Raw genomic sequence first — 25630 nt, 5'->3', positions numbered from 1 at the left:
CGCCAAAGCATATAATACACGGATCGATAAAAGTCTGCTAATTTGGATTTTTTCACAAAACTTGGCGTTTTCTGCTGGAAAAAGATTGTTTCAAAGACAAATTAAGGAAGTAAAAACACTTCATTTATGTCATAACACAAATACATCGTTTCAGACGAATTACGGCTCATTGAATTATCTTTTCCTTCAGTACTATACATATCAATGACATCAAAGCGACGAATAGGGCTAGAGTAAATAAATAATGTGCAAAATTGGTAAAACCTGTTTTTGTCATAATAGTATATATTATTTATCCAAGTATTAACTTCGTTAGTTCATTGGAGCAAACGAACTAAGTTTAAATAATAAACACCTGTCTGGATGCTTATAAAATCATGCTTATCGAGTAGAATTTCATGGAAATACACGTCTGAGATATCTAGGTCAAGTATTCTGATTATTTAGCAAATTTGTACACACACAACAGAAAAGTATTAGAAAACGAAAAATAGATTATCTGCATGATTTTCACGTATTTGACGCGACATAAACCCGCTATATTAAAAAACTTCTAATGTACTTTTAGAGGATTGGTCAATTTACCCTTATATGTAAAAGTACATTAGACATAAAGATACTAATCAAATTACTTTTCCTAAATCTGGCAATTTCTCACTTTATCATGAAAGCCATTAAAATTTCATTAATAGAAAACTGCTTACATTTACGGCTTTTTCCTATCTTAAAATGTTCACTGTACAAGTTGAGATAATATATATTTGATCCATCAATGTTGTATTCGCGTTATAATACTGTAAATCCTTTATCCAATTGTCTCGTTTTAATTGTATGAAGATCACGTTGTGTCCAGCACAAAAATGCACTTTTAGTACTTGTACCTAAATATATCATTAACTTGTTGGGAGAAAACTTGGTGGTACATATAATCAGTTGTTTATGTAAAAGTATAGTTAGTAATGATAGGATTTCGACTATTACTTATAACTTAACTTCTAAAACACCAACAACATATTCAATGTGTCATTTCTGCAAGACTGACTTGGTTATAAAACTATGGTTGACTGGACCGCCAATAACAAAACTCATGCCTAGTGGGTGTTCAATTAACTGGGCAGGATGCATATATACAGATATGCAGACACATCCACTCGCCCGGCGAAAAGTTTCTGAAGCCAAGTTGTCAATGAGTCAAGTCTTGCTAACAATCTAACTTACTGACGCAGATTCAAGGTTCGCTGCAATCGAACTTAATGATGAGGGATCAAAGTTACACCTTACTATTCTAGTTAAATGACAATGGGTCAAAATAAGATATCGGTAAATAAAGTGTACATATAAGTCTAAAACTAAGTTTTCTGCATTAATTTATTAATTTATTAAAATTATTTTTACAGTGTATTAGTTTTTCCGGAATAAATTTTTGTTTAGTGATCTATTTTTCGTTTTTCGTTTTTCTTTTTTTTTTTAAATGACCTGCATTTCGCATCCATCTCACTTAAAAATCATATGTAGGTAGCTAATACAAAAATCTATTTCATAATAAAATTACATACTAAATGCAAATGTACGTTTTCAGTTTTAAGGGGAGGAGCATAGTTGATGAACTCAACCATGCCTTATTAACTTAACATAAGCATTATCATCCTCAGAATGTCTCTTACCTTAAGGTATATGGTGAAACAAATTTGCCATCCTGTTCTGTGTTGATAGCAACAGCCAACTGAAGCTTTAACAGCGCTGTAATTGCCTGTATAATTCCATTAAGGTTTCTGAAAGTTATGTAATCATGGTAATGAAACAATTAGATCAGTAGATCAGCATTACTCGTTACAGTGTTCATAATTCATAATTCCTAATAATCTTATTTATTGACAATAACAGGAATATTCATTTTAAAATCTACATCTCCGCATAATCATGGTAATGAAACAATTAGATTGTTTTCAATCAAATTAATATTCGGGCGCTGAACTTCATTCATGTCATCGATGCGTAAATTATAAGCCCTGTAGTCAGTGTTTTGATCACTGAAATAATTTCTTCAAATTCCTAAACTAAAATTCCCCTTCAGACGCATGAAATTCAGTACGTGTTTATTTCCATTTATTTCTTTCACAGTCACACTTGGATAGTTAGTTCTAAAACTATATTACATTTATCTATAACAACTAAAAAGAAACTACATCAACTTACTTTGCTGAGGGTACCAAGTTTAGAAGACATCTCATGACAAAATCATATTCAATGACCCCAAGTTGGACTAAATCGACAACAGCATTACAGCAAGTAACTGCTAGTATATTGTTTTTGTCTGTACATTTCTCTAAAAGTATGGGCAGTTCATCAACCTTTTAAAAGAAGTAAAATCAGATCTTATAAATTTCAAAATATAGAAATCATGAGGTTAGACTATCATGCGTACTTGATAGTGAGAGCGGAGTGAGAAGATTATCTCTATATTATAATCTAGCAATCTAGAATCAATCACATTCGTGTTCATCTAATTAAGAATAAAGAAGGTTGGCATATTTCCTGCGATTAGCCATTTTACAAAATATGAACAGATAACCTTTGACAAGTTTTATTTCTAATAAGATATCAACGCTGGGATTCCTGTGTTTACTAGATCGTGATACAAAACTTTTAAAACATATACTTACCTGTGGGGTGGATTCTATGATTGTTCCATATTTCTCTTTCTTTTTGGTGATGTCTAATTTTAACTTTCGAATAGCCTGCAAAAGAAATGTAAAATAATAAGAAATTTAATCAATATTTTTTGTAGACTTGGTGGTCAAAGTGGTATCTATCGACTAACCATGCTTTCTTTTATTTCGGTAGAAAGCAATTACATATACTATTTTGGATAAGTGATATATTTAGGGAGCAATGCAAATACCTGCAACGCATCCTTGTCAACACATACAAATCGTATTTTTTGTTTAACGATGTTCCAATCTCACTATTCAATTAAGGAGATACAAATTAAGATAAAAAAACACTTGAATGAGGGAAAGTAAACGAAGTGAAAAGGTATCAAGACTTGCTTAGCCGGCATGGTAAAATAAAGCGATAGTGCTTTACCGATGTTCAAATCTTGTTAATCGATTAAAAAAAGAAACACACCAAGGATTTAAACAAAAACTTAGGAAATCACCCCCCCCCCCCCAAAAAAAAAAGCGATACCAGGTACGTCAACGTGTTAGACGTATACTCCTGTTTATGTGTCACTCGCAATACGCATTCACTAAGTCTAAAATCACAATTGTGAATATAACACAATCGTTTTATTCACAGATAAGATAACTCTACCTGTATCTAAAGATCTAACACTAGCTAGCAAACACATGTCACTTATGAGTTAAGACAACGACACATCGTTTCGTCTAACCAATTCGTTAGTGTCATTAAAATTTATGAAGTTTCGACATTTTTTAATTTTTTACTCATCACTCTGTTGGAGAAGTTTGTGTGAAATGGGTTCACCTCTGTCAGTGAAGAATAGTGTGAAAAAACGTTAGCGTATCGTATTAACTGAGATATATATTGGTCATACAATAGAGCAGAGAGTATGTTCTGTTTGGAAATAAGAAATAGGAAATTGAAAATTAATCGCAGGTTCACTTAGATATGAGAGATGTAAGCATTTATGAACATGTGGGTTAAATGATACTTTAGAATAAATATAAGACACAAGCCATTCTAAAAGGAACAATGGAAACTGAACACAAACACCCACACGAAGGCTTCATGTCATACCGATTGATTATATCTAGTAAAAACAAAAACAGGTCAACCCATTTAGTTTTAAGATTATTTGCAATTGACGCAATGGTTACTTCTCAGATACATTTTACAGTTGTATTGTGTCTGATATTAGAACACAATTTTTTATTCTTGTCAGATTTCATATTATCCTTTTGAGACTTGTGAAGTATAAGTTTCTATCGGTTTATACAAATTAGAATCAATTTAACAATTCATCAATTTTACATGTCAAGGTTTTTTTCTTCTTTTAAATGTCAATTCATGAATTATAAAATAACATTTACTTTTTTTGTCCTTAAGTGACTATAGATCTAGCTCTGCGTGAATTTTAGAATTCAAATGTTTTTGCATATTCTTTTGACTTATCTCCCAACTAGGTTATTTTTGTGGTGATTGGTCGCTGCGTGGATATTTAATTTTACTTGCATTGTTAATCATATACTCTAGTACATGTGTGTCTTTTACTGTTGAAAAAAAAATGAAAATTGTAAATATAACATTAAGTATTGTGGGTTATTGCTCACTTATGATTCCTTGCAATAAGTACTAGAAATACAAATTGATGAGAGATAGGTGCTATATAATAAACTCATCATAGAAACCACGATTGAAATGTTGTATTTGCGCAAGACGCGCGTTTCGTCTATAAAAAAAACTCATCAGTAACGCTCGAATCAAAAAAATTGAAATTGCCAGATAAAGTACGAAGTAAAATAGTATTTATGACCAAACATTCCTAAAAGTTGCGTAATACAGCTAAGGTAATCTATTCCTGAGGTAGAAAAGCCTTAGTATTTCAAAAAATCAAAGTTAATAATTATGACCATATCAATGACTATTCATGTCAACTCAATAGTAATCAAAGGTACCAGGATTATAATTTAGTACGCCAGACGCGCGTTTCGTCTACATAAGACTCGTCAGTGACGCACATATCAAAATAGTTATAAAGCCAAACAAATACAAAGTTGTAGAGCATTGAGGATTCAAAATTCAAAAAAGTTGTGCCAAATACGGCTAAGGTAATCTATGCCTGGGATAAGAAAATCCTTAGTTTTTCGAAAAATTCAAAGTTTTGTAAACAGGAAATTCATAGAAATGACCAAATAATTGATATTCATGTCAACACCTAAGTGCTGACTACTGGGCTGGTGATACCCTCGGGGACGAAACGTCCACCAGCAGAGGCATCGACCCAGTGGTGTTAATAGTTATCAAAGGTACCTGGATTATAATTTAGTACGACAGACGCGCGTTTCGTCTACATAAGACTAATCAGTGACGCTCATATCAAAATAGTTATAAAGCCAAACAAATACAAAGTTGAAGAGCATTGAGGATTCAAAATTCAAAAAAGTTGTTCAAATACAGCTAAGGTAATCTATGCCTGGGATAAGAAAATCCTTAGTTTTTCGAAAAATTCAAAGTTTTGAAAACAGGAAATTTATAGAAATGACCAAAAAATTGATATTCATGTCAACACCAAAGTGCTGACTACTGGGCTGGTGATACCCTCGGGGACGAAACGTCAACCAGCAGAAGCATCGACCCAGTGGTGTAAATAGTTTTAAAAGTGTTATAACGCATGCTTGAAAGCAACACGAAGGGATATTTCACTTAGATATGATTGTTGATACTGCGACACTACGATAACAATTTCATCGGATTACGGCCAGCATATAATCTTTCGGAGCGGGATTTAAAGAAAAAGGCATCCGAAACACATGAAACAACCCTTAAATCAAACAATCAAATCAAACATAACTTTATACCACATCAGTATTATACCATATCACACATATTCGATATACTTATTTTAAAATCCACTTATACAAGAATCAATATCAAACGCTGGAAGTCAAAATATATAAATTAACCTGGTGTAGAAAGTCCAAAAAGACAAATTTTATACATTTATCATAGACTTAGAAGTAAACATAAAAACAATTTTATGTGTAATACCATCAATTGCAATCGTTCTGTAACTGTGATCAGTGAAGATATCGATTTCAGTCACGATAACAAAAGTGATCAACCACCTAATCTGTATGACGTCATGTCATCGATATCAGTCACGGTTTTACCCTCATTTTGGATCCCCAATGCTCTTCAACTTTGTACTTGTTTGGCCTTATAACTATTTTGATATGAGCGTCACTGGTGAGTCTTATGTAGACATAACGCGCGTCTGGCGTACTAAATTATTATCCTGGTACTTTTAATAACAACTTACATTAAGTCACGTCACGTGGAAATCGTTGTCTTGAGGCACATAATTAAATGTATATCATTTGGCTTTTTTTTAATACCCCACACCGTATCAAACCTAAGTCAATATAATAATTCGAACAAAACTCTTTGGATTGCATTAAAAGTCGCATGTTGATACGGATATTATATTGAAAAAATCTTATGATTTTCTCTATTTATCTAATGCATGTACATGTACATTAGATAAACATTGTTATTGAAAAACATCTATTAAATTATAGTAGGTTTTATGTTAACAAAACAAGCTTATGATTGACTATACACGTATGTATTTTAAAACAAAAAAGATAGCTCATTTGAAAATAATAAAATAAAGATCCGATAATCTTAAATAGGTAAGTCTATATGATAAAACATTAACTTGACAAATCACTAATCTAAGACACAGATGTATAGACTTGCAACAAAAACATACTTCGATTCTATAAATAGGATTTTTTTTTATATTGAAGTAGTTACTAGTAAACAAGAATAATTTCCTTCTGTTGAAACGTACATATCATTATTCTTAAATTTCATTCATAATGCAAATGATAAAAAAAAAAACATGATCGTAAATCTCGAACGTGGAAATCGTATAATAATGTTTTAACGAGACTACTCACTATTAAAGAAAACAGATGAATGGACTACCAATAAAAACATACTTCAAATACAATATGCATATATTTTTTTAAGTAGTAACTAACAAAACTTAATACTGACGAAAAGTACATGTTATTCTAAAAATCAATGAAAGACATTGTTTCGAAGGCATTATCTTTTTTTTTAAATGAGAGATGCAAGAATTCCAAACACATGTATCAGTATCAGTCTCCCATTTGTATTTTTCACAAATTCAGAAACCAAGTGTCAACAAAAACATTTAACATACACGATCTCGGTCAATGTACCATATCAATGTAGTTATACAATGACAAAAAAAAAATGACACAAGTCGTCAATAATACGATGGGAAAAAACTCGATTACTTATGAATACAAAATGTTATGTCATTTTTCCTTACAATTTCTTACAAGATTGAAATGAAATCAATATTGTCTTAGGTTAGAAAATTGATTGTTTTAAATTCTACAATCATTCAAGAGACAAGTCCAGTTCAAACAGATAATAAGGATATTGTTTACATAAATCTCTAGTACAACTTTTAATATCCGTACAGAACCCAAGATAATACATTGGAGTGAATTACGATCTAAGTATTCGATAGTGTGCTGGGAAGGGCTATGATCATATTCCTGTTTATTGCATTTGATATGCATGATGTCAATTCTGTTTTTAATAGTCCGTGTAATCTGTTGGTGTCCGGTGTCATTGCATTCTAGTATTTCATTTGAAGGCGTATGCATTTTTAAGTATGTATTCAAGTTGGTATAGAAATAAAATAAAGCACTATAATAGAAACGTCGGGTTTTTTTTTCTTCAAGAGATAACAAAGTAATGTTTTTTATTACTATTCATAGGATAGATTCCATTTATAATTTTTGTTTCCAAATGGAAAAATGTTCTGAAATAGTATTTCTTCTTGAAGAAATATTTCAGTATTTGTTCCTGGTTGAATTAAGGGTATATTTTAAGCAACAGTAGTATACCGCTGTTAAAAAGTCATGAATCGATTGAGAGAAAAAAATGTCTGGGTAAAAAACTAAAACCGAGGGAAACACATCAACTATAAGAGGAAAACAACGAACAACAGAATCATTGAAATGCAACACAAAAAAAAGACAATGCAACACACACAGAAAAATGAACTATAAGATAACAACTGCCATTTGTACTACAACACTTGTTCTAACTGGCAGAGATGTTTAAGCATAATTTATAACACAATTTCCAGATAATCAACTAAGGACAGAAGTACTTTGGTTAATATGGAGGAGATATGCATAATTGCTGGCTAAACAATTGGAGAAAATGCAATAGATAGCTGTTGAAGCCAATTTTGAAACAATGTGACAATTGTACATGTTTTTGTGAAAAATATCAAACTCAAGGCAACTTTTAATCAACCTGAATTGATTTGTATCTGAAAGACAACACACATCTTTACTTGAAAGAGAACTTTAATCTTTATTAAGAGCATTGTATATCAATTGCAATTAAACAATACTTCAAATCTGTCAAAAGAAATCAAAATTGCACATTTTTGACATCTTTATGCATTTATAAATTGATTAGATCTTCTTGAAATGTGACATATTATACATGTTATATAAAGAGCCAAAATATACCAAAGGGACATTCAAACTCATAAGTCGAGATTTAAATGATAACACCATGGGTCAAAAAAACAAACCAACAAACAAAACATAGTACGCAAAACACAACATAGAAAACTAAAGACTGAAAAAACTGGGGTTGGTTTCTTGTGTCTGGGACGAGTGAGCAGATCACGATCCACAAGTGGTACCCGGCTACTTGTTCATGTTACTTATAACAAGTGTTATAACCTAAAAGTGCTCATATGGCTATTTTTCCACAGTAACTTATCAACTCAACTAGAATGTATAAAAGCAATCGAAATGAAAAATCAACCATTCCATCGCTGAAAGGAGCTCTTCTTCGAATCATCCTTGATGGAGTCTCAAAAGTAAATGATTAATCTTACAGAGATATCGAAGGTTTGAACTATTTGATTTTCATTTCTTTCCTCTATACTGATATTACATGCATCAGGAAATTACGTCACGTAGAGTTATACCGTATCATTATCTTTTGTTAATCAAGTTAGTTATATAACCTTTTAGACATATATCGTAGCAATTTACTTAAAATAAACAATAAGTGGGAGAAAAGTAATTAATCCCGTGTAATTAGGCATAATAATGAGGACTTGACATTGGTTTCTAAATGTTTGCTCTTTTGATACCTTACAAGGAAAGATAAATGAAAAAGCACCATCCGGTATTCGATTTCTATATTTACATTTATCAATACTTTTCGTATATACAGTATGTAGAAATCTGCATTAATTAAGTACGACATTATTTGTGGTAATAAAAGCATCGATTGTTAACCGAAATAATTAACTAAATGACAGTCATCAAACAGCATCCTACGACTGTTTTAGATAATTTTCCATTTCGTAATTTTTTCGACCGTGTATTATAACCTCTCCTAGGGTTTCCCCAGCCCAGTAGTCAGCACCGCTTTTGTTACATGAATTATCAATGTTATGGACTCAATTAATTATTCACTAATGCAAAACATTGTAGTTTGAAAAAAAACTAAGCATTTTCTGTCCCAGGAATAGACAGGTGTATTTGTCAAACTAATGCTCGTAAACTTCATTAATGATTTGACCTTTTTATCTTTTTTTAACGTCACTGAATTGTCTTTTGAAAACAAACAGTGCACTGATGCAAAAAAATTAAGCTTAGTATAAAATATAAAAAAAGGTACCAGGATTATAATTATATACGCCAGACGCTCGTATCGTCTATATAAGACTCATCATTGACACTCAGATCAAAATAGTAATAAAGCCAAACAAGTAAAAAATGGAAGAGCATGGAGGACTCAAAGTTTCAAGAAGTTGTGCCAAATACGGCTGAGGTAATCTATTCCTGTGATAAGAAAATCCTTAGTTTTTCGAAAAATTCAATGTTTTGTAAACAGGGATTGAAAAAAATACCATATAATTGATATTCATCTCAACATCGAAGTGCTGACTACTGGGGTGGTGATACCCTCGGAGACGAAACGTCCACCAGCAGGTGCATTGACCCAGTGGTGTATCAAAGGTACCAGGATTATAATTTAATACGCCAGACGCGCGTTCCTTCTACATAAGACTCATCAGTGACGCTCAGATAAATATGAGTGTCATGCATTTGAAGCGTTTATCTGGATCCATCTCCATCAAAAACTCTAAAACACAAATTTTATTCTTGTTATCCATCATGAGCTTATTTACTACATGTGAGAAATACACAAACAGAGAAATTCTACTACGTATTTCCACTTGGATTTCATTTCAGACGGAATAAAAAGTAAGATAACAACTAGAGGCTCTAAAGAGCCTGTGTCGCTCACCTTGGTCTTGTGCATATTAAACAATGGACACAGATAAATTCATGACATAATTGTGTTTTGGTGATAGTGATGTGTTTGTAGATCTTACTTTACTGAACATTCTTGTTGCTACAATTATCTCTATCTATAATGAACTTTGCCCAGTAATTACAGTGGAAAATATTTTCTAAAAATTTACAAAAATTTATGAAAAATGTTAAAAATTAACTATAAAGGGCAATAACTCCTTAAGGGGTCAATTGACTATTTTGGTCATGTAAACTTATTTGTAGATCTTATTTTGCTGAACGTTATTGCTGTATACAGTTTATCTCTATCTATAATAATATTCAAGATAATAACAAACAAGAGGCTGTCACAACGACAGCAAACCGGATTTATTTACATTTATTGGTGTCCTGGCAATATCACAAGAACCATTACTGATGAATGGTGAAAGTGAAAATCATCAATATCAAATTTGACCTCCATTTTGTCATCAGTATCAACATTTTGAAATAATAATATTTGAAAAGCTTAGATTGAATGGTTCATGAGTAAATGCAACAACGTGAATGGAAACGCCATTTTACAATCTTTCAAGAACCATAACTCCTGAACAGTAAAAGTCAAAATCGTCATTATGGAACTTGACCTCTATTTTGTCATCAGTAACAACATATTAAAATTTCAAAAAGTTTGGTTGAATGGTTCATGAGAAAATGCACGGACACGACGGGAAACATCATTTTTCAATCTTTCAAGAACCATAACTCCTGAACGGTAAAAGTCAAAATCGTCATTATTGAACTTGATCTCCATTTTGTCATCAGTAACAGCATATTAAAATTTCGGAAGCTTTGGTAGAACAGTTCATGCATAAATGCACGTACACGACTGGAAACTCCATTTTTCAATCTTTCAAGAACCATAACTCCTGAACGGTAAAAGTCAAAATCGTCATTATTGAACTTGACCTCCATTCTGTCATCAGTAACAACATATTAAAATTTAGGAAGCTTTGGTAGAACAGTTCATGAGTAAATGCACAGACACGACTGAAAACTCCATTTTTCAATCTTTCAAGAACCATAACTCCTGAACGGTAAAAGTCAAAATCGCCATTATTGAACTTGGCCTCCGTATAGTTGTCAGTAATAACATATTAAAATTTAAAAAGCTTTGGTTGAAAGGTTCACGAGTTAATGCACGGACAACATTTGATTGCCGCCTTTCAAGAACCATAACTCCTGAACGGTAAAAGTCAAAATCGCCATTATTGAACTTGACCTTCGTATAGTTGTCAGTAATAACATATTAAAATTTTAAAAGCTTTGGTTGAACGGTTCATGAGTTAATGCACGGACAACATTTGATTGCCGCCCGCCCGAAAGCCCGCCCGCCCGCCCGCCCGCCCGCCCGACCGCCCGCCCGCCCGCCGTACATCCCCACATCAATAACCGACATTTTTGTCACAAAAATCCGGTTAAAAACTGCAAAATTTCCTTAAAATTACCAATTCAGGACAGTAACCTAACAACGGGTTGTCCAATCCATGTGAAAACATCAGGGCAGATAGATCTTGACCTGATAAACAATTAAACCCTGTCAGATTTTCTCTTAATGCTTTGGTTTTTGAGTTATAAGACAAAAACTGCATTTTACCCCATTGTTCTATTATTAGCCGCGGCAGCCATTTTGGTTGATTGGCCAGGTCACGACACACATTTTTTAAACAAGTTACCCCAATGATGATTTGGGCAAAGTTTAGTTTAATTTGGCCCAGTAGTTTCAGAGAAGATTTTTGTAAAAGATTACTAAGATTTACGAAAAAATGGTTAAAAATTGACTATAAAGGGCAATAACTCCTTCAGGGGTCAACTGACCATTTTGGTCATGTTGACTTATTTGTAAATCTTACTTTGCTGAACATTATTGCTGTTTACAGTTTATTTCTATCTATAATAATATTCAAGATAATAACCAAAAACAGCAAAATTTCCTTAAAATTACCAATTCAGGGGCAGCAACCCAACAACAGGTTGTCCGATTCATCTGAAAATTTCAGGACAGATAGATCTTGACCTGATAAACACTTTTACCGCGTCAGATTTGCTCTAAATGCTTTGATTTTTGAGTTATAAGCCAAAAACTGCATTTTACCCCTATGTTCTATTTTTAGCCATGGCGGCCATCTTGGTTGGTTGGTTGGCCGGGTCACGCCACACATTTTTTAAACTAGATATCCCAAAGATGATTGTGGCCAAGTTTGGATTAATTTGGCACAGTAGTTTCAGAGGAGAAGATTTTTGTAAAAGATTACTAAGATTTACGAAAAATGGTTAAAAATTGACTATAAAGGTCAATAACTCTTAAAGGGGTCAACTGACCATTTTGGTCATGTTGACTTATTTGTAAATCTTACTTTGCTGAACATTATTGCTGTTTACAGTTTATCTCTATCTATAATAATATTCAAGATAATAGCCAAAAACAGCAAAATTTCCCTAAAATTACCAGTTCAGGGGCAGCAACCCAATAACGGGTTGTCGGATTCATCTGAAAATTTCAGGACAGATAGATCTTGACCTGATAAACACTTTTACCGCGTCAGATTTGCTCTAAATGCTTTGGTTTTTGAGTTATAAGCCAAAAACTGCATTTTACCCCTATGTTCTATTTTTAGCCATGGCGGCCATCTTGGTTGGTTGGCCGGGTCACGCCACACATTTTTTAAACAAGATACCCCAATGATGATTGTGGCCAAGTTTGGTCTAACTTAACCCAGTAGTTTCAGAGGAGAAGATTTTTGTAAAAGTTAACGACGACGGACGACGGACGCCAAGTGATGGGAAAAGCTCACTTGGCCGTTCGGGCCAGGTGAGCTAAAAATACCGAACTCATAGCAAAATTCAAAACTGATAGTCTTTGATCAAAAGGCAATATCTAAAGCTCAAACACATCATACCAATGGATAGTAAATGTTACAACCCTTACTTGAAATAGGCATTTTCTGATGACGAAAATGGTGGATAAAACCCGACACTTGTAGAACTTCCATTATATTGACAACAATGTGTGAACAAAACAAACATAATAGGTAAAAAATCTCAAAAAGGGGTACAACAGTCAACATTGTGTTATCATCTTAATCACTTTATAAACAAACAAATACGTCGACATAGAAAAACTATATGGGATAGAGACAAAGCAAATCAGCATAAACTAAAGAGAAGACCACACAAATGTACCATAGCATAATAACACAATGACGAGATGTATAAGTACTGATCCACGTCAAAGGGATATTACTAAACATAAAAAAAAACATTTAAAGTAATAGTTTTAAAATAAAAATAAAATAATACTTTCAAACGAAATAAAGATGATTAACAACGTCAGTTCCTAGACTCTATACTTCAAGACCATCGTGTATCATGTGTAATGTTTGTAATTACGTTTTCCTCCTTGTATTACCTTGATAAAAAGAAGAAAACAGTAAATTCTAGAGCTTACAAACTAAGAACTTTACTAATAACATTAACGGTACCAATTTTCCTGCACCAGATGCGCATTTCGACAATACATGTCTCTTCAATGATGCTCGTGGCCAAAATATTTGAAATCGAAGCTAATATAAAAGATGAAAAGCTATAATCCAAAAGGTCCAAAAGGTATAGCCAAATCCGTGAAAGGAATAAGAGCTTTGCATGAGGGAGATACATTCCTTAATTTATAATAATTTCTAACATTTTGTAACAGCTAACTTGTCTATAAGGAAGCCTATAACTCATTTAAAAAAACAAAATAAGAACATAGCTTCAAACTCAAATATATTTTTTTCAATTATGAAATCATGCATTCCAATCGAATATAATTGGTAGCTGTATTACTGAACAAATTTCCTACAGCTTTATTAGTGCAATAAAATCATTAAGCGTTTAACAAATTTAACAACATTAGCATTATAACAGTGTCATAAGGGCAGCAAATTATACTGAAAGAAATATCTCCTAAACTGTTTACCATATTAAAGCCACTATTATGTACAAATTGCATGTTCATTTCGTGTCAAAAATAGCTAAGTTACGTTTGGACTGCAAGTAATATTCGTAAGAAGAGAAAATTCATCAGTTCGTTGAACTGATGTTCAATTAAATCAAACAACCATAGAGTGAAGTACAGAAAATAACAAGCTGACAGTTCTTTGGTCGATGGCAAAGTAACCAAAAGATAAAGAAGTAACTACCATAGTTCACATCGACTTCATTCTTACTTAACACATGTGCGATCGTTTTGAAATAGCTTAGATATAAGTTTAATTACATGATCATTTGAGCGGGGCTGTTTGGTATTGTCTACGTTTTGTTTGAGAATCTAATTGGAATTTCATAGACTGACAGAATTTCAGTTCTTTTCTAAAAAGAATCTTGAACAAAAACCAACATGTTGACAACAAAGACGATACAGGATAATGCATTTTTAACATTTGGCATTTCCGACTGAACATTATCCTTTACAAAAAAAAACAATTATTATCTTCATTGAAAATTGAAAGACAATATATAATTATCAACACAATGCTTAAAGAAAACAAAATCACAATATCAAAAAGTGAAGTTGGAAAGAGCTGATAATACTGTGTGTTGACTACATTATTGTGATATATCAAACCGCTAGTAATACGAGGAACTTAATTATCTGGAATCATGTTTGACGAGGTGATTATTACATTGTCCAGATTGGCAAACTATACGACCAGTGATTAATGAATGGTCCTTGGACAAATCAAAAAGATGTCACTTAGGTTGATGACGAACTTACCAATTATACCATGAATGAAAGCTGAAAGCAGCAAGAAGCTGGAATAGAGTCGTTCATTTTCATTCTTCTACAGAATGTCCATTAAATATTGACCTTTGATACAACTAGCAGTAATCCAATCGAAAGACGGTATCGAGGGTAATGTGCAATATTACAAACTAAAGAATGAAGAAACCAACATGTTAAGAAATATCGAGAACATAATATAGTTAGAAAAAAATAAACATTGATAATGATGTCAAATTCATAGAGTTAAGTAGTTTTAAAAACATATTTTTTATCGTATATTTTTCTATTTACCCTTTAAAGACATTAACTAAATAGGTATTGTAAGGTTAAGAAAAGGCAGTCGGCAGTCGGACATCATTAAGACAAAAAGAAATTAAAGACAAACAACCTACTATGCATATCTTTGGTTTAAAGGAAGTATGAAAAAGGATGATTAATTGACAGATCTCCCCCCCCCCCCCGTAAAAATCTATTCAAGCTTATTCAATACGAATAAAGCTGTTATCTGGTATCGTTGATGATATTTTAATCTGCCTACATATATTTTGAAATTCAAGTACACAAATGATACAAACGGAGAACAAGAGTGCACACGCTGAAATGTCTCGCCTTCTATACTAATCATTGATATTATGTAGATAGTCCTAAGTATAAAGCTTTATTACAACTGTCTCATAAACTTAACATTAACCAAGATAACTAAACAAAGACCAATGAACCATGAAAATGAGGTCAAGGTCAGATGAACCATGCCAGGCAGACATGTACAGCTAACAATGCTTCTATACAACATATATAGTTGACCTATTACTTATAGTTTAAGAAAAATAGACCAAAACACAAAAACTTAACACTGTGCAATGAACCGTGAAAATGAGGTCAGGGTCAAAAGAAACCTGCGCTACTGACATAAAGATCATAAAATATTTCCATACACCACATATAGTTGACCTATGGCATATAGTATTAGATAAAAACTCAAAAACTTAACTTTGACCACTGAACCATGAAAATGAGGTCAAGGTCACATGACATCTGCCCGCTAGACATGTACACCTTACAATCAATCCATACAACAAATATAGTAGACCTATTGCATATAGTATGAAAAAACAGACCAAAACACAAAAATTTAACTATAACCACTGAACCATGAAAATGAGGTCAAGGTCAGATGACACCTGCCAGTTGGACATGTACACCTTACAGTCCTTCCATACACCGAATATACTAGCCTTATTGCTTATAGTATCTGAGATATGGACTTGACCACCAAAACTTAACCTTGTTCACTGATCCATGAAATGAGGTCGAGGTCAAGTGAAAACTGTCTGACAGACATGAGGACCTTGCAAGGTACGCACATGTCAAATATAGTTATCCTATTACTTATAATAAGAGAGAATTCAACATTATTTGAACTTTTTTTTCAAGTGGTCACTGAACCATGAAAATGAGGTCAAGGACATTGGACATGTGACTGACGGAAACTTCGTAACATGAGGCATCTATATACAAAGTATAAAGCATCCAGGTCTTCCACCTTCTAAAATATAAAGCTTTTAAGAAGTTAGCTAACACCGCCGCCGCCGCCGCCGGATCACTATCCCTATGTCGAGCTTTCTGCAACAAAAGTTGCAGGCTCGACAAAAATGAGAAAACAAGAGTGCACACGCTGAAATGTCTCGCCTTCTATACTAATCATTGATATTATGTTGATAGTCCTAAGTATAAAGTTAAGCTTTATAACAACTGTCACATAAACTTAACATTAACCAAGATAACTAAACAAAGACCAATGAACCTTGAAAATGAGGTCAAGGTCAGATGAACCATGCCAGGCAGACATGTACAGCTAACAATGCTTCTATACAACATATATAGTTGACCTATTACTTATAGTTTAAGAAAAATAGACCAAAACACAAAAACGGTGCAATGAACCGTGAAAATGAGGTCACGGTCAAATAAAACCTGCGCGACTGACATAAAGATTATAAAATATTTCCATACACCAAATATAGTTGACCTATAGCATATAGTATTAGATAAAAAGACCAAAACTCAAAAACTTAACATTGACCACTGAACCATGAAAATGAGGTCAAGGTCACATGACATCTGCCCGCTAGACATGTACACCTTACAATCATTCCATACAACAAATATAGTAGACCTATTGCATATAATATGAGAAAAACAGACCAAAACACAAAAATTTAACTATAACCACTGAGCCATGAAAATGAGGTCAAGGTCAGATGACACCTGCCAGTTGGACATGTACACCTTACAGTCCTTCCATACACCGAATATACTAGCCCTATTGCTTATAGTATCTGAGATATGGACTTGACCACCAAAACTTAACCTTGTTCACTGATCCATGAAATGAGGTCGAGGTCAAGCGAAAACTGTCTGACAGACATTAGGACCTTGCAAGGTACGTTCATATGAAATATAGTTATCCTATTACTTATAATAAGAGAGAATTCAACATTACAAAAAATTTGAACTTTTTTTTCAAGTGGTCACTGAACCATGAAAATGAGGTCAAGGACATTGGACATGTGACTGACGGAAACTTCGTAACATGAGGCATCTATATACAAAGTATGAAGCATCCAGGTCTTCCACCTTCTAAAATATAAAGCTTTTAAGAAGTTAGCTAACACCGCCGCCGCCGCCGCCGCCGCCGCCGCCGGATCACTATCCCTTTGTCGAGCTTTCTGCAACAAAAGTTGCAGGCTCGACAAAAAACCCCGAACTTGGTTTAAACTTATAAAAAAAGTAGTTTCCTGTAGATGAATGATTCCATAGTTTGCGTAAAGAAGGTTCTGTTCTTATGCATTTAATCTTTCTTAAAAAGGTAGGTTATTTGACTTCACTATCATTTCAAAGGACCTCTTCAATAGAGATTTTTTTTTATGTTGTATAAGCATAAAAGTGTAGGTCAAGTGAGTGTCAAGAGAATTATGAATGTTATTTTCATTCAATGAATAAGATAAGGCCACAACAATTTAATTTCTTGTTCTTCGGATTTTTGGACTCCAAAAATTGGGGCGAGCGAGCCATTTGAAAATTTAAATAAAAAAATATTTAATTTTCAAATTTTTAAGGCGAAGCTTAAAAAGTAAAGGCGAGCGATTATAATTTTTTTTTGTAAACACAAAATAGTAGGTTTTGACTATATTAAAACTTGATTTATCACTTGTACCATGTGTACCTTGACATTTCTTTAACATGTTTGATTCATGAAGTATTTTTTCCCTGTTCAACAAAAAATAATTGAATAATTAAATCTGGTCTATGTATGTGTGACTGACAATGAGACAATTCTCCATCCAAGTCATGATCAGGTTCAGAACAACCCCTTAATGTTATGAATATCCCTTTTATGAGGGGTCAATATAAGTTATAAAATATTTTTTATGTAAAAACACTTTTGGTACAAAAGAGCTAATATTTTCCCAAAGAACTATAATATCTATATTGTATTAAATGGTCAAAACATGTCCAAGAATTTTGTTATATTCCTGGACTTTAATCATGTTAACACATTTACTTTAACGCAGTTTAATATTATTCAAAATAAGTGGACCCCCCTTTAGAAAAGTTGTTTAAAACATAATGTATTTCTCCTCTTTTTGAGAAAAATTCTAAGTTTTCAAAGGTTTTGTATAGTAGCACTATACAAATCCTTAGTATTTCTATTTTCTTTTCTGCAAGAGTAAACATGGTAAAATGACCCCTTCAAGGCCCTTGTCTGAGGGATAACCTGATAATAACAAACATAGGTCAAAGTGTGGCCTTTTATTTATATCGGAGCACTCCCACTTCAAGGCACTTGTAATAAATTGGTTTCATGCTGAAACAAATATTCTCACAGATATTTGCAGTGTTGTGGGGTGCTTAATGGTTTATATAAAGGTTATACTGTGATTTTATTAAAAACAAATGCTGAGATCTTTTTATAATATTTACAAAAAAACGGTGCGGGAAATGGACATGATTACATTTCCGGATTTCCGGATGCGGGAAGCGGGAAACTAATAAAAATAAAAAAAATCTGTTTTGAAAAAAATAGGTGCGGGCGGGTCCGTCGAACAAGGAATTAATTTGGTGTGGCCTAACCCGCATAACAAATATATCTTAATGTATCACCTTGTCATTACGCTATTTCGGGATGAGTAACAAATAAAATACAATACTTTCCTGATTTAGCAATGCAACGATACCAGAGAACTTAACTAAAGTTTTGAAATAAAAACGTGTATACGCCATCAAGTATTTATGTCGATGCATGCTAAAAAAATCAATGCGTCCGTCCAAATTCACAACCTTGACATGACTACTTTATCATGAAGCAAACATACACCGCAAGAAGATCCTTTATAATCACTAAAACATTTATTAACAGCTTTTCTGCGACTTGGACTGATGAAGAGCTTTGTATATTATATAGACAAGTGTCTACCGTTAAAGAACTACAATGATTTTAAGATGTCTTTCGGTGTGTTTCATTGACGTATTTCTAAAATGGTATTAAATTCACATGACCATCATGTCTCTCAGCCTTACATATATATCCCGCTTTTAAGGCGTACTTGGCGAGTTGCGAACACTTAGTATTTAAATGGAATTGGAAACTCTACAAAACTGCTCATAAGTTTAAACATAAATGAACACTCCGACAATATGAACGGTTTAAGATGAGCAGGGGTATAAATGCATGAATTGATGGAGGCTGGATAGGAATTTGTAATATCAAGATTTCTTTAATTCATGCCCAAAAGAGGCTAACGATAAGAATACAAAAAACTTATAAAGATTTTTTTATTATTCTGGGATTGCATCACTGCTTGATGGCATTAGCGTAATGTATGCTCTTTTTTTTAATACGTTACATGTGATTCAAAAGTCAATAAACGCATCGTAGATACCAGGATTGAAATATTGTCCGACGCGCATTTCGTCTACAACAGACTCATCAGCGAGCTCGAATGAAAAGGTAAAAAAGATCAAATAAAGTACGAAGTTGAATAGCATAGGGGACTAAATAGTTATCAAAGGTATCAGGATTATAATTTAGTATGCCAAACGCGCGTTTCGTCTACATAAGACTCATCAGTGACGCTCATATCAAAATATTTATAAAGCCAAACAAGTACAAAGTTGAAGAGCATAGAGGATCCAAAATTCCAAAAAGTTGTGCCAAATACGGCTAAGGTAATCTATGCCTGGGATAAGAAAATCCTTAGTTTTTCGAAAAATTCAAAGTTTTGTAAACAAAAAGATTCACAGAAAGTCAACATTCTTATGCAACCATTTCACCTTGCATTTATATTCTAGACAGGGTATGTCAATTCCTTAGATGCAATGCAATTATGAAAATTGAATTAAAACGAGGGACCAAGAAGACATCTGTCCACCTGTACTTCCAGGCAACGACTGTAATCCATTTATCAAACTGAGTAATGATATATCACATATGCCTCAACATCACGAAGGCAACTGCAAGTGTTCATAGATCATTTTGAAACGCCAAAACATGATAACTGAATCAAGAGGTGTGTATTCAAAAATGCTGTTAAAACTCTTTGAAATTTTTCGGAACTTTTGTCTTTGTATTTAAATATTTTAAGGAGTTTTTTTTTTTTTTTTTCGGTGAACAAGACCAGCATGACCAGTCGAAAACTTCTGATAATTTAAAAGTCTATATTTTTAAATACTTATTGATAGAATTATAGATATGCGCATTTGAAAGCTCAATCTCTCCTATTTACATAATAATCAGTGGCAAAACTTCGCTCAAATCGGATCTTATCATGTAAACTTAAAGTTGACTAGTTTATTAAAGTTAAAGTCCTGGGTTTAGAAATAACAAGATTATTCTGAATTCAACCAAACAATGTTTACAGATTTTCCTCTAATCCTTTTAAGTCGCGTAAAGCCTTCGACGATGAAATAATAGATTATTCACCGTAAACACGGAGAAACATAAATCCAAGTGACGGTCTTGCGTAAATCATCTCAGCGAAAAAGAAAAAAAATATCCACTACTGTACTTTAAAAAAAGAAACTGTTAATATATTCAACATTTTGAGGTTAAGAATTACCTTAACAATAGTACTTGTCGTTGATGCATTTGTCATTCCAGCAGCAAGTCGATCTTACTTTTTTCACCAAAAGGCACAAAACAAGCTTCTAACTGAATATTCGTCTTCAGTGATTATGTGCAACAGGAAGAAATATACTACTAGAATTTAGGAATTTATTTCACGTATTAATTTTTTGGCGATTTTTAATAAAAAAAAATAGCATAAATAAATAGAGAACATTCCTTTAATATTATGGACAAATGCAGAAAAAATAATCGATAATCAAAGATGCAAAAAAACTCAGCTTAAAACTTAGAGTGAACAGATTCACCTCGCTTATATTATAGCAATATGAACTCTATCCCAGGTTATGTGGAAACGTAAGCAGTTTCTGCTCTACGAAGAATATCCGTCATTCTAAATACAAGGTTATATATGTGACACCTGCTACACATGTACTAAGTACTTAGACAACTTGCAACAGGTAAGACTATACAGGTGGATTAACGTTGGAATAGTTTGGGTAATTCAAACTTGATACATATTTTATGAAAACATTTTCAACCAGCCTTTTTCGTACGAAGACATACACCGGAGGAGAATATGTAAATTTAAATTATTGAATGCATAGACCAAATATGAGCTACTTACATCAATAATACTATACAAGTAAAGAACTTTCAATGTGTCATACAGGTAAGAGGTTTGGCATATTAGGCCGGGTTCAATCCACCATTTTCTACATCTAAAAATGCCTGTACCAAGTCAGGAATATGACAGTTGTTGTCCATTCATTTGATGTGTTTTATCATTTGATTTTGCCATTTGATTGGGGACTTTCCGTTTTAAATTTTCCTCGAAGTTCAGTATTTTTGTGATTTTTCTTTTTTCAATAATGTATTTACACATTTATTTTTCAATTATAAATCAAAGTTTTCAATGTACAGCACTATATTATTCTTTTTGTGAAATTAAAGGAACAATGTCTCATCCTGAAATTGGAACTGGTTCTAGTTTTAAGACAAATAAGATAGTTCATTGCACTTTAAGGATTAGTGGTAACATATTCAAATCTTATTTGTTCGACAATCTGCTGCAGATTTTCAATCAATTTGACAATAAAACATCTGGCTTTCCCATTAAACCATAGGATAAGTAACGAAAGTTTCGGTAAACCCGGAAGTTTTATTTCAGTTTAGTGTTATTAATGCGTATGTAGAATGAAGGCTAGCTAATGAATATACTTTCTTGACATACTTGATATATCTGTCCGGACAAACATTTTTTTCAGGTCAATGACCTTCAAGTTATGTTCGGCATATACGTGAATATACTACGAATTTACCATTTTATGTTGTTTCCAAAGTCTGTGATTTCAGATTCAATAAAAAAAATGAAAAACAGTCTATTTACCACAAAGCTGGCACGGAATTCATGCAAAAAGCAACTACACGCACATCCTGTTAATTATATCCAGCGAATGCTTCTATCCGATCAGTCACGACTTCATGACACTGTATGAGATCTAGAATATGCGATAGTTGTTAACAAAATATACTTAGAGTGCTTTCAAACAATTTGAAAAATTGTTAATTAACTCCTTTATTATGAAAAACAAAACAAAAAATACAACATCCATAAAACATATCACAAAACTTAATGATTGAAAACACAATATTCACCAAAATTGGGAACAAGGGAACCTTATTCCAATTGAGGATACTGTATCTATTTCTTGGAGTTTTGTTGCAATTTTTCATTTCCGGGACAGTTCAGGGTGTCATTACATAATGTTCACTTATATACGTTACTTTCAAAAAAAAATCAGGAGTAACATTTTAAACAGATAAAAATTTTTAGAATTTTAGATAATTTTTCAGTTTTTACTGGTTCAAATGCCTTCGAGTTACAACTATCAAAATTCAATCATTTTTTTTAATTTTTTGATAAAATACGAATTACTCGTTCGGTTATTGTTATAACAAATTAAATTGTATCAATACTTGTTGACAAAAATAGATGTGTCGCCTGTGTAGCATACAAACCATGCAAAAGTCAATAAACCAAAATTGAAGAGGCTGAGCCATCTTCATAAGAATGCTGCTGATAACCAAATACCAATGTCTTGCCATTAGTGGTCCTCTTACAATGATCAAACTCTAACACTTGTACAATGATAGATATAATCAAGTAAAACCGAGTTTGTTCTAACATGAGCAACACGGTGACACATTGTCAATCGATTTATGAATTTCGAACAGCGGTATAGTACTGTTACGTTTATTTAGAATATAATCTGCCTACCCGTTCGGAGATTTTGGTGCGATTCGTGATTCTCAGCCTTTAGTTTTCTATCTTGTGTTTTATGTACTATTGTTTGACTGTTTACATCTTTCTCTATAAGCCATGGTGTTGTCAGTTTAATTTCGACTTATGAATTTGAATATCCTTTTGGTATCTTTGGCCTCTCTTTAACTGTTCCACCGTAATTTGAATATCTTTAAAAAGACAAGTTCAAACTATAACCCCTTTAATGTAGTCTCCTACTCTAAGATAATGACCACTTATTATGATAGTTTACATATAAAGAAAATATACTATTTATAAAAAAAAAAGATTTTATTCGTTCGTGGCTGATCACGCTTGATTTTGTCAGTTATTATGGACATGCTCTTTTGGAATACTACATTGGAGTTTGCTATTCTTTTTCTTCTTGTTTTCGCAATTCAAACATTAAGAAAACGTTTGAAGAAGTATGGTTTTTATTCAGACAAAGATCATCTTAGCTGTATTTTACAAAACCTTTCGAAAAAATTGGTCCTCACTGTTCTTGTACTTTGTATTTCGTTTGGGCGTTTTCGCTGTTTTTATTCGAGCGTAACTAATGCGGTTTTTTTTTATACAAAGCATACAAAATGTAATCCTGGTATTTATGATGATTTAATTGATATTTCTCCAACCTCCTTAAGAAAAATCGCTAAAAAGAATGATGAAAGCATACACTGTGCTTACGTTGTCCGAATTGAAATATACTTTTAAGGATGTATTCTTCTGACGGTTCAGTCTCGTTGAAATCTCGTTCTGGAATTATTTCCAAATTGTTATACAAGTGGAAAATAGCAATGAATTCATTAAATATCATTCTCAAAATTAACTCTGTTAAAATTATTGTGTATTTTCCATTAGCAGTTTTTTAGTAGTCTTTTTTTCAAACTTTATAACCAATCAAGTCGGTCTTTTTTTACCAAATTCTGAGAAAATAGGTGAGGGGTACAAGAAATGATTTTACCAGTAACATGTACATCCAATATCACTATTTTCTTTTCAAATTTCTTAGATATGTATTTTTCAGTCATTTATAACAAAGAAGTTGAAATAAATGCAATCACAAATTTAAAAAATCGACAGAATGGTAAATTTGACACGAAAAAGCATGAAAATGTGATAAAACGTTTTTATATTAACACCTCCCTATAGTTTTGCTAAGTAAAATTTATTGAAAGTATAAATAAAAGTTAAATTGCCAATGGGGAAAAATTTATGAATGGAAAAATCATCAAAATTTGGTACTTTCAAAGGGCCGTAGCAAAAAAAGAAGTGCACCACCCTCAGATATTTTCTTCACCATATTTTTTTTACAGTCTTATAAACCCCAAAAATCAGTTTAGGAAAAAAGTTAAATTTCTCAGAGGTGTACATCCTTAAACACTGTTTATAAAAGTCTAGGCGCAGGGAAGTATTACAAAGATAATGTAACAGAAAAATCATTACGGGATTGTGCAATTCATATTCATAGAACTTTTATGAAAAAGACCATTACCATTCAAATACTGTGTGAAAAAGGAATCATGTGTTTTAAGAAAATCTTCACAGAAGAATACGATTAAGTAGACCACTTCCTCATTGTGGTATCAATGATGAGTTTCAGACTTAAATTTCCAAACTGTTTAGCGATGGTTTAAGTTACGTCATCGCATAGCTAAATTAAAGGTTAATCAATAAGACTTTAAAATCTTCAAGACAATTACTATTTAATTCCTCATGTTACTTCATTTGATACATATTGAGGAAGCGTTACGTAATAAACAACATCGTTGTTTGGTTCCTGGTGGAATTATATCACATCATCTTATTTTTATACTTTAAAGTATAAACTCTGTTGACACACATCGATGTATATGAGTGATATTCCGGATTATTACGAACCAAACGTGTAACCTTGTTACTGGAAATGAGACAGTATTGAAACATAACATAAAATTCTAAAAAAAAAAAACATGCATTATTAAAAAACAATCTTTTATGTAGTTGTTTTTCGTTTCCAGTACCGATTTTATTTGCAAAGCTCACCTCAACCTTTGTTCTATTGTTGTGTTGTTACATCACCACTGTTTCAAGTAAAGTGATGATTATCGTTTACAAATAGCATTAACCCTGATATATTCTGTCTGAAGCAACAACTCTGAATATATATAAAAAAATTAATAAGAAGATGTGGCATGATTGCCAATGAGACCGATTCATCACGTGCATAGTCCAGTTTTCGTTAGTGGTAAATAATTTAATTCAGAATGTAACGCCTCTTCTGATTGGCTGACAGTATTTTGTCTATCGGCTGTTTGATCATATACATGATCATG

The 25630-nt window shown here is 32.6% G+C and overlaps 1 protein-coding gene across 1 annotated transcript in view; it reads right to left on the bottom strand.

The window, feature by feature from the left end:
• Nucleotides 1–25630, bottom strand: part of LOC143072160 (focadhesin-like) — a 292655-nt gene that overhangs the window by 150057 nt on the left and 116968 nt on the right. The window contains exons 3-5 of the mRNA XM_076246976.1: nt 2664–2738; nt 2197–2351; nt 1665–1772 (exon numbers count right to left, since the gene is read on the bottom strand). Coding sequence (XP_076103091.1) covers nt 1665–1772; nt 2197–2351; nt 2664–2738 — 338 coding nt within the window. The remainder of the gene's footprint in view (nt 1–1664; nt 1773–2196; nt 2352–2663; nt 2739–25630) is intronic.

The sequence above is a fragment of the Mytilus galloprovincialis genome, chromosome 4, assembly GCF_965363235.1.
Source record: "Mytilus galloprovincialis chromosome 4, xbMytGall1.hap1.1, whole genome shotgun sequence".
NCBI lineage: Eukaryota > Metazoa > Mollusca > Bivalvia > Mytilida > Mytilidae > Mytilus > Mytilus galloprovincialis.
Note: the sequence above shows the minus strand (reverse complement) of the source record. Positions and strands in the feature narration are given on the sequence as shown.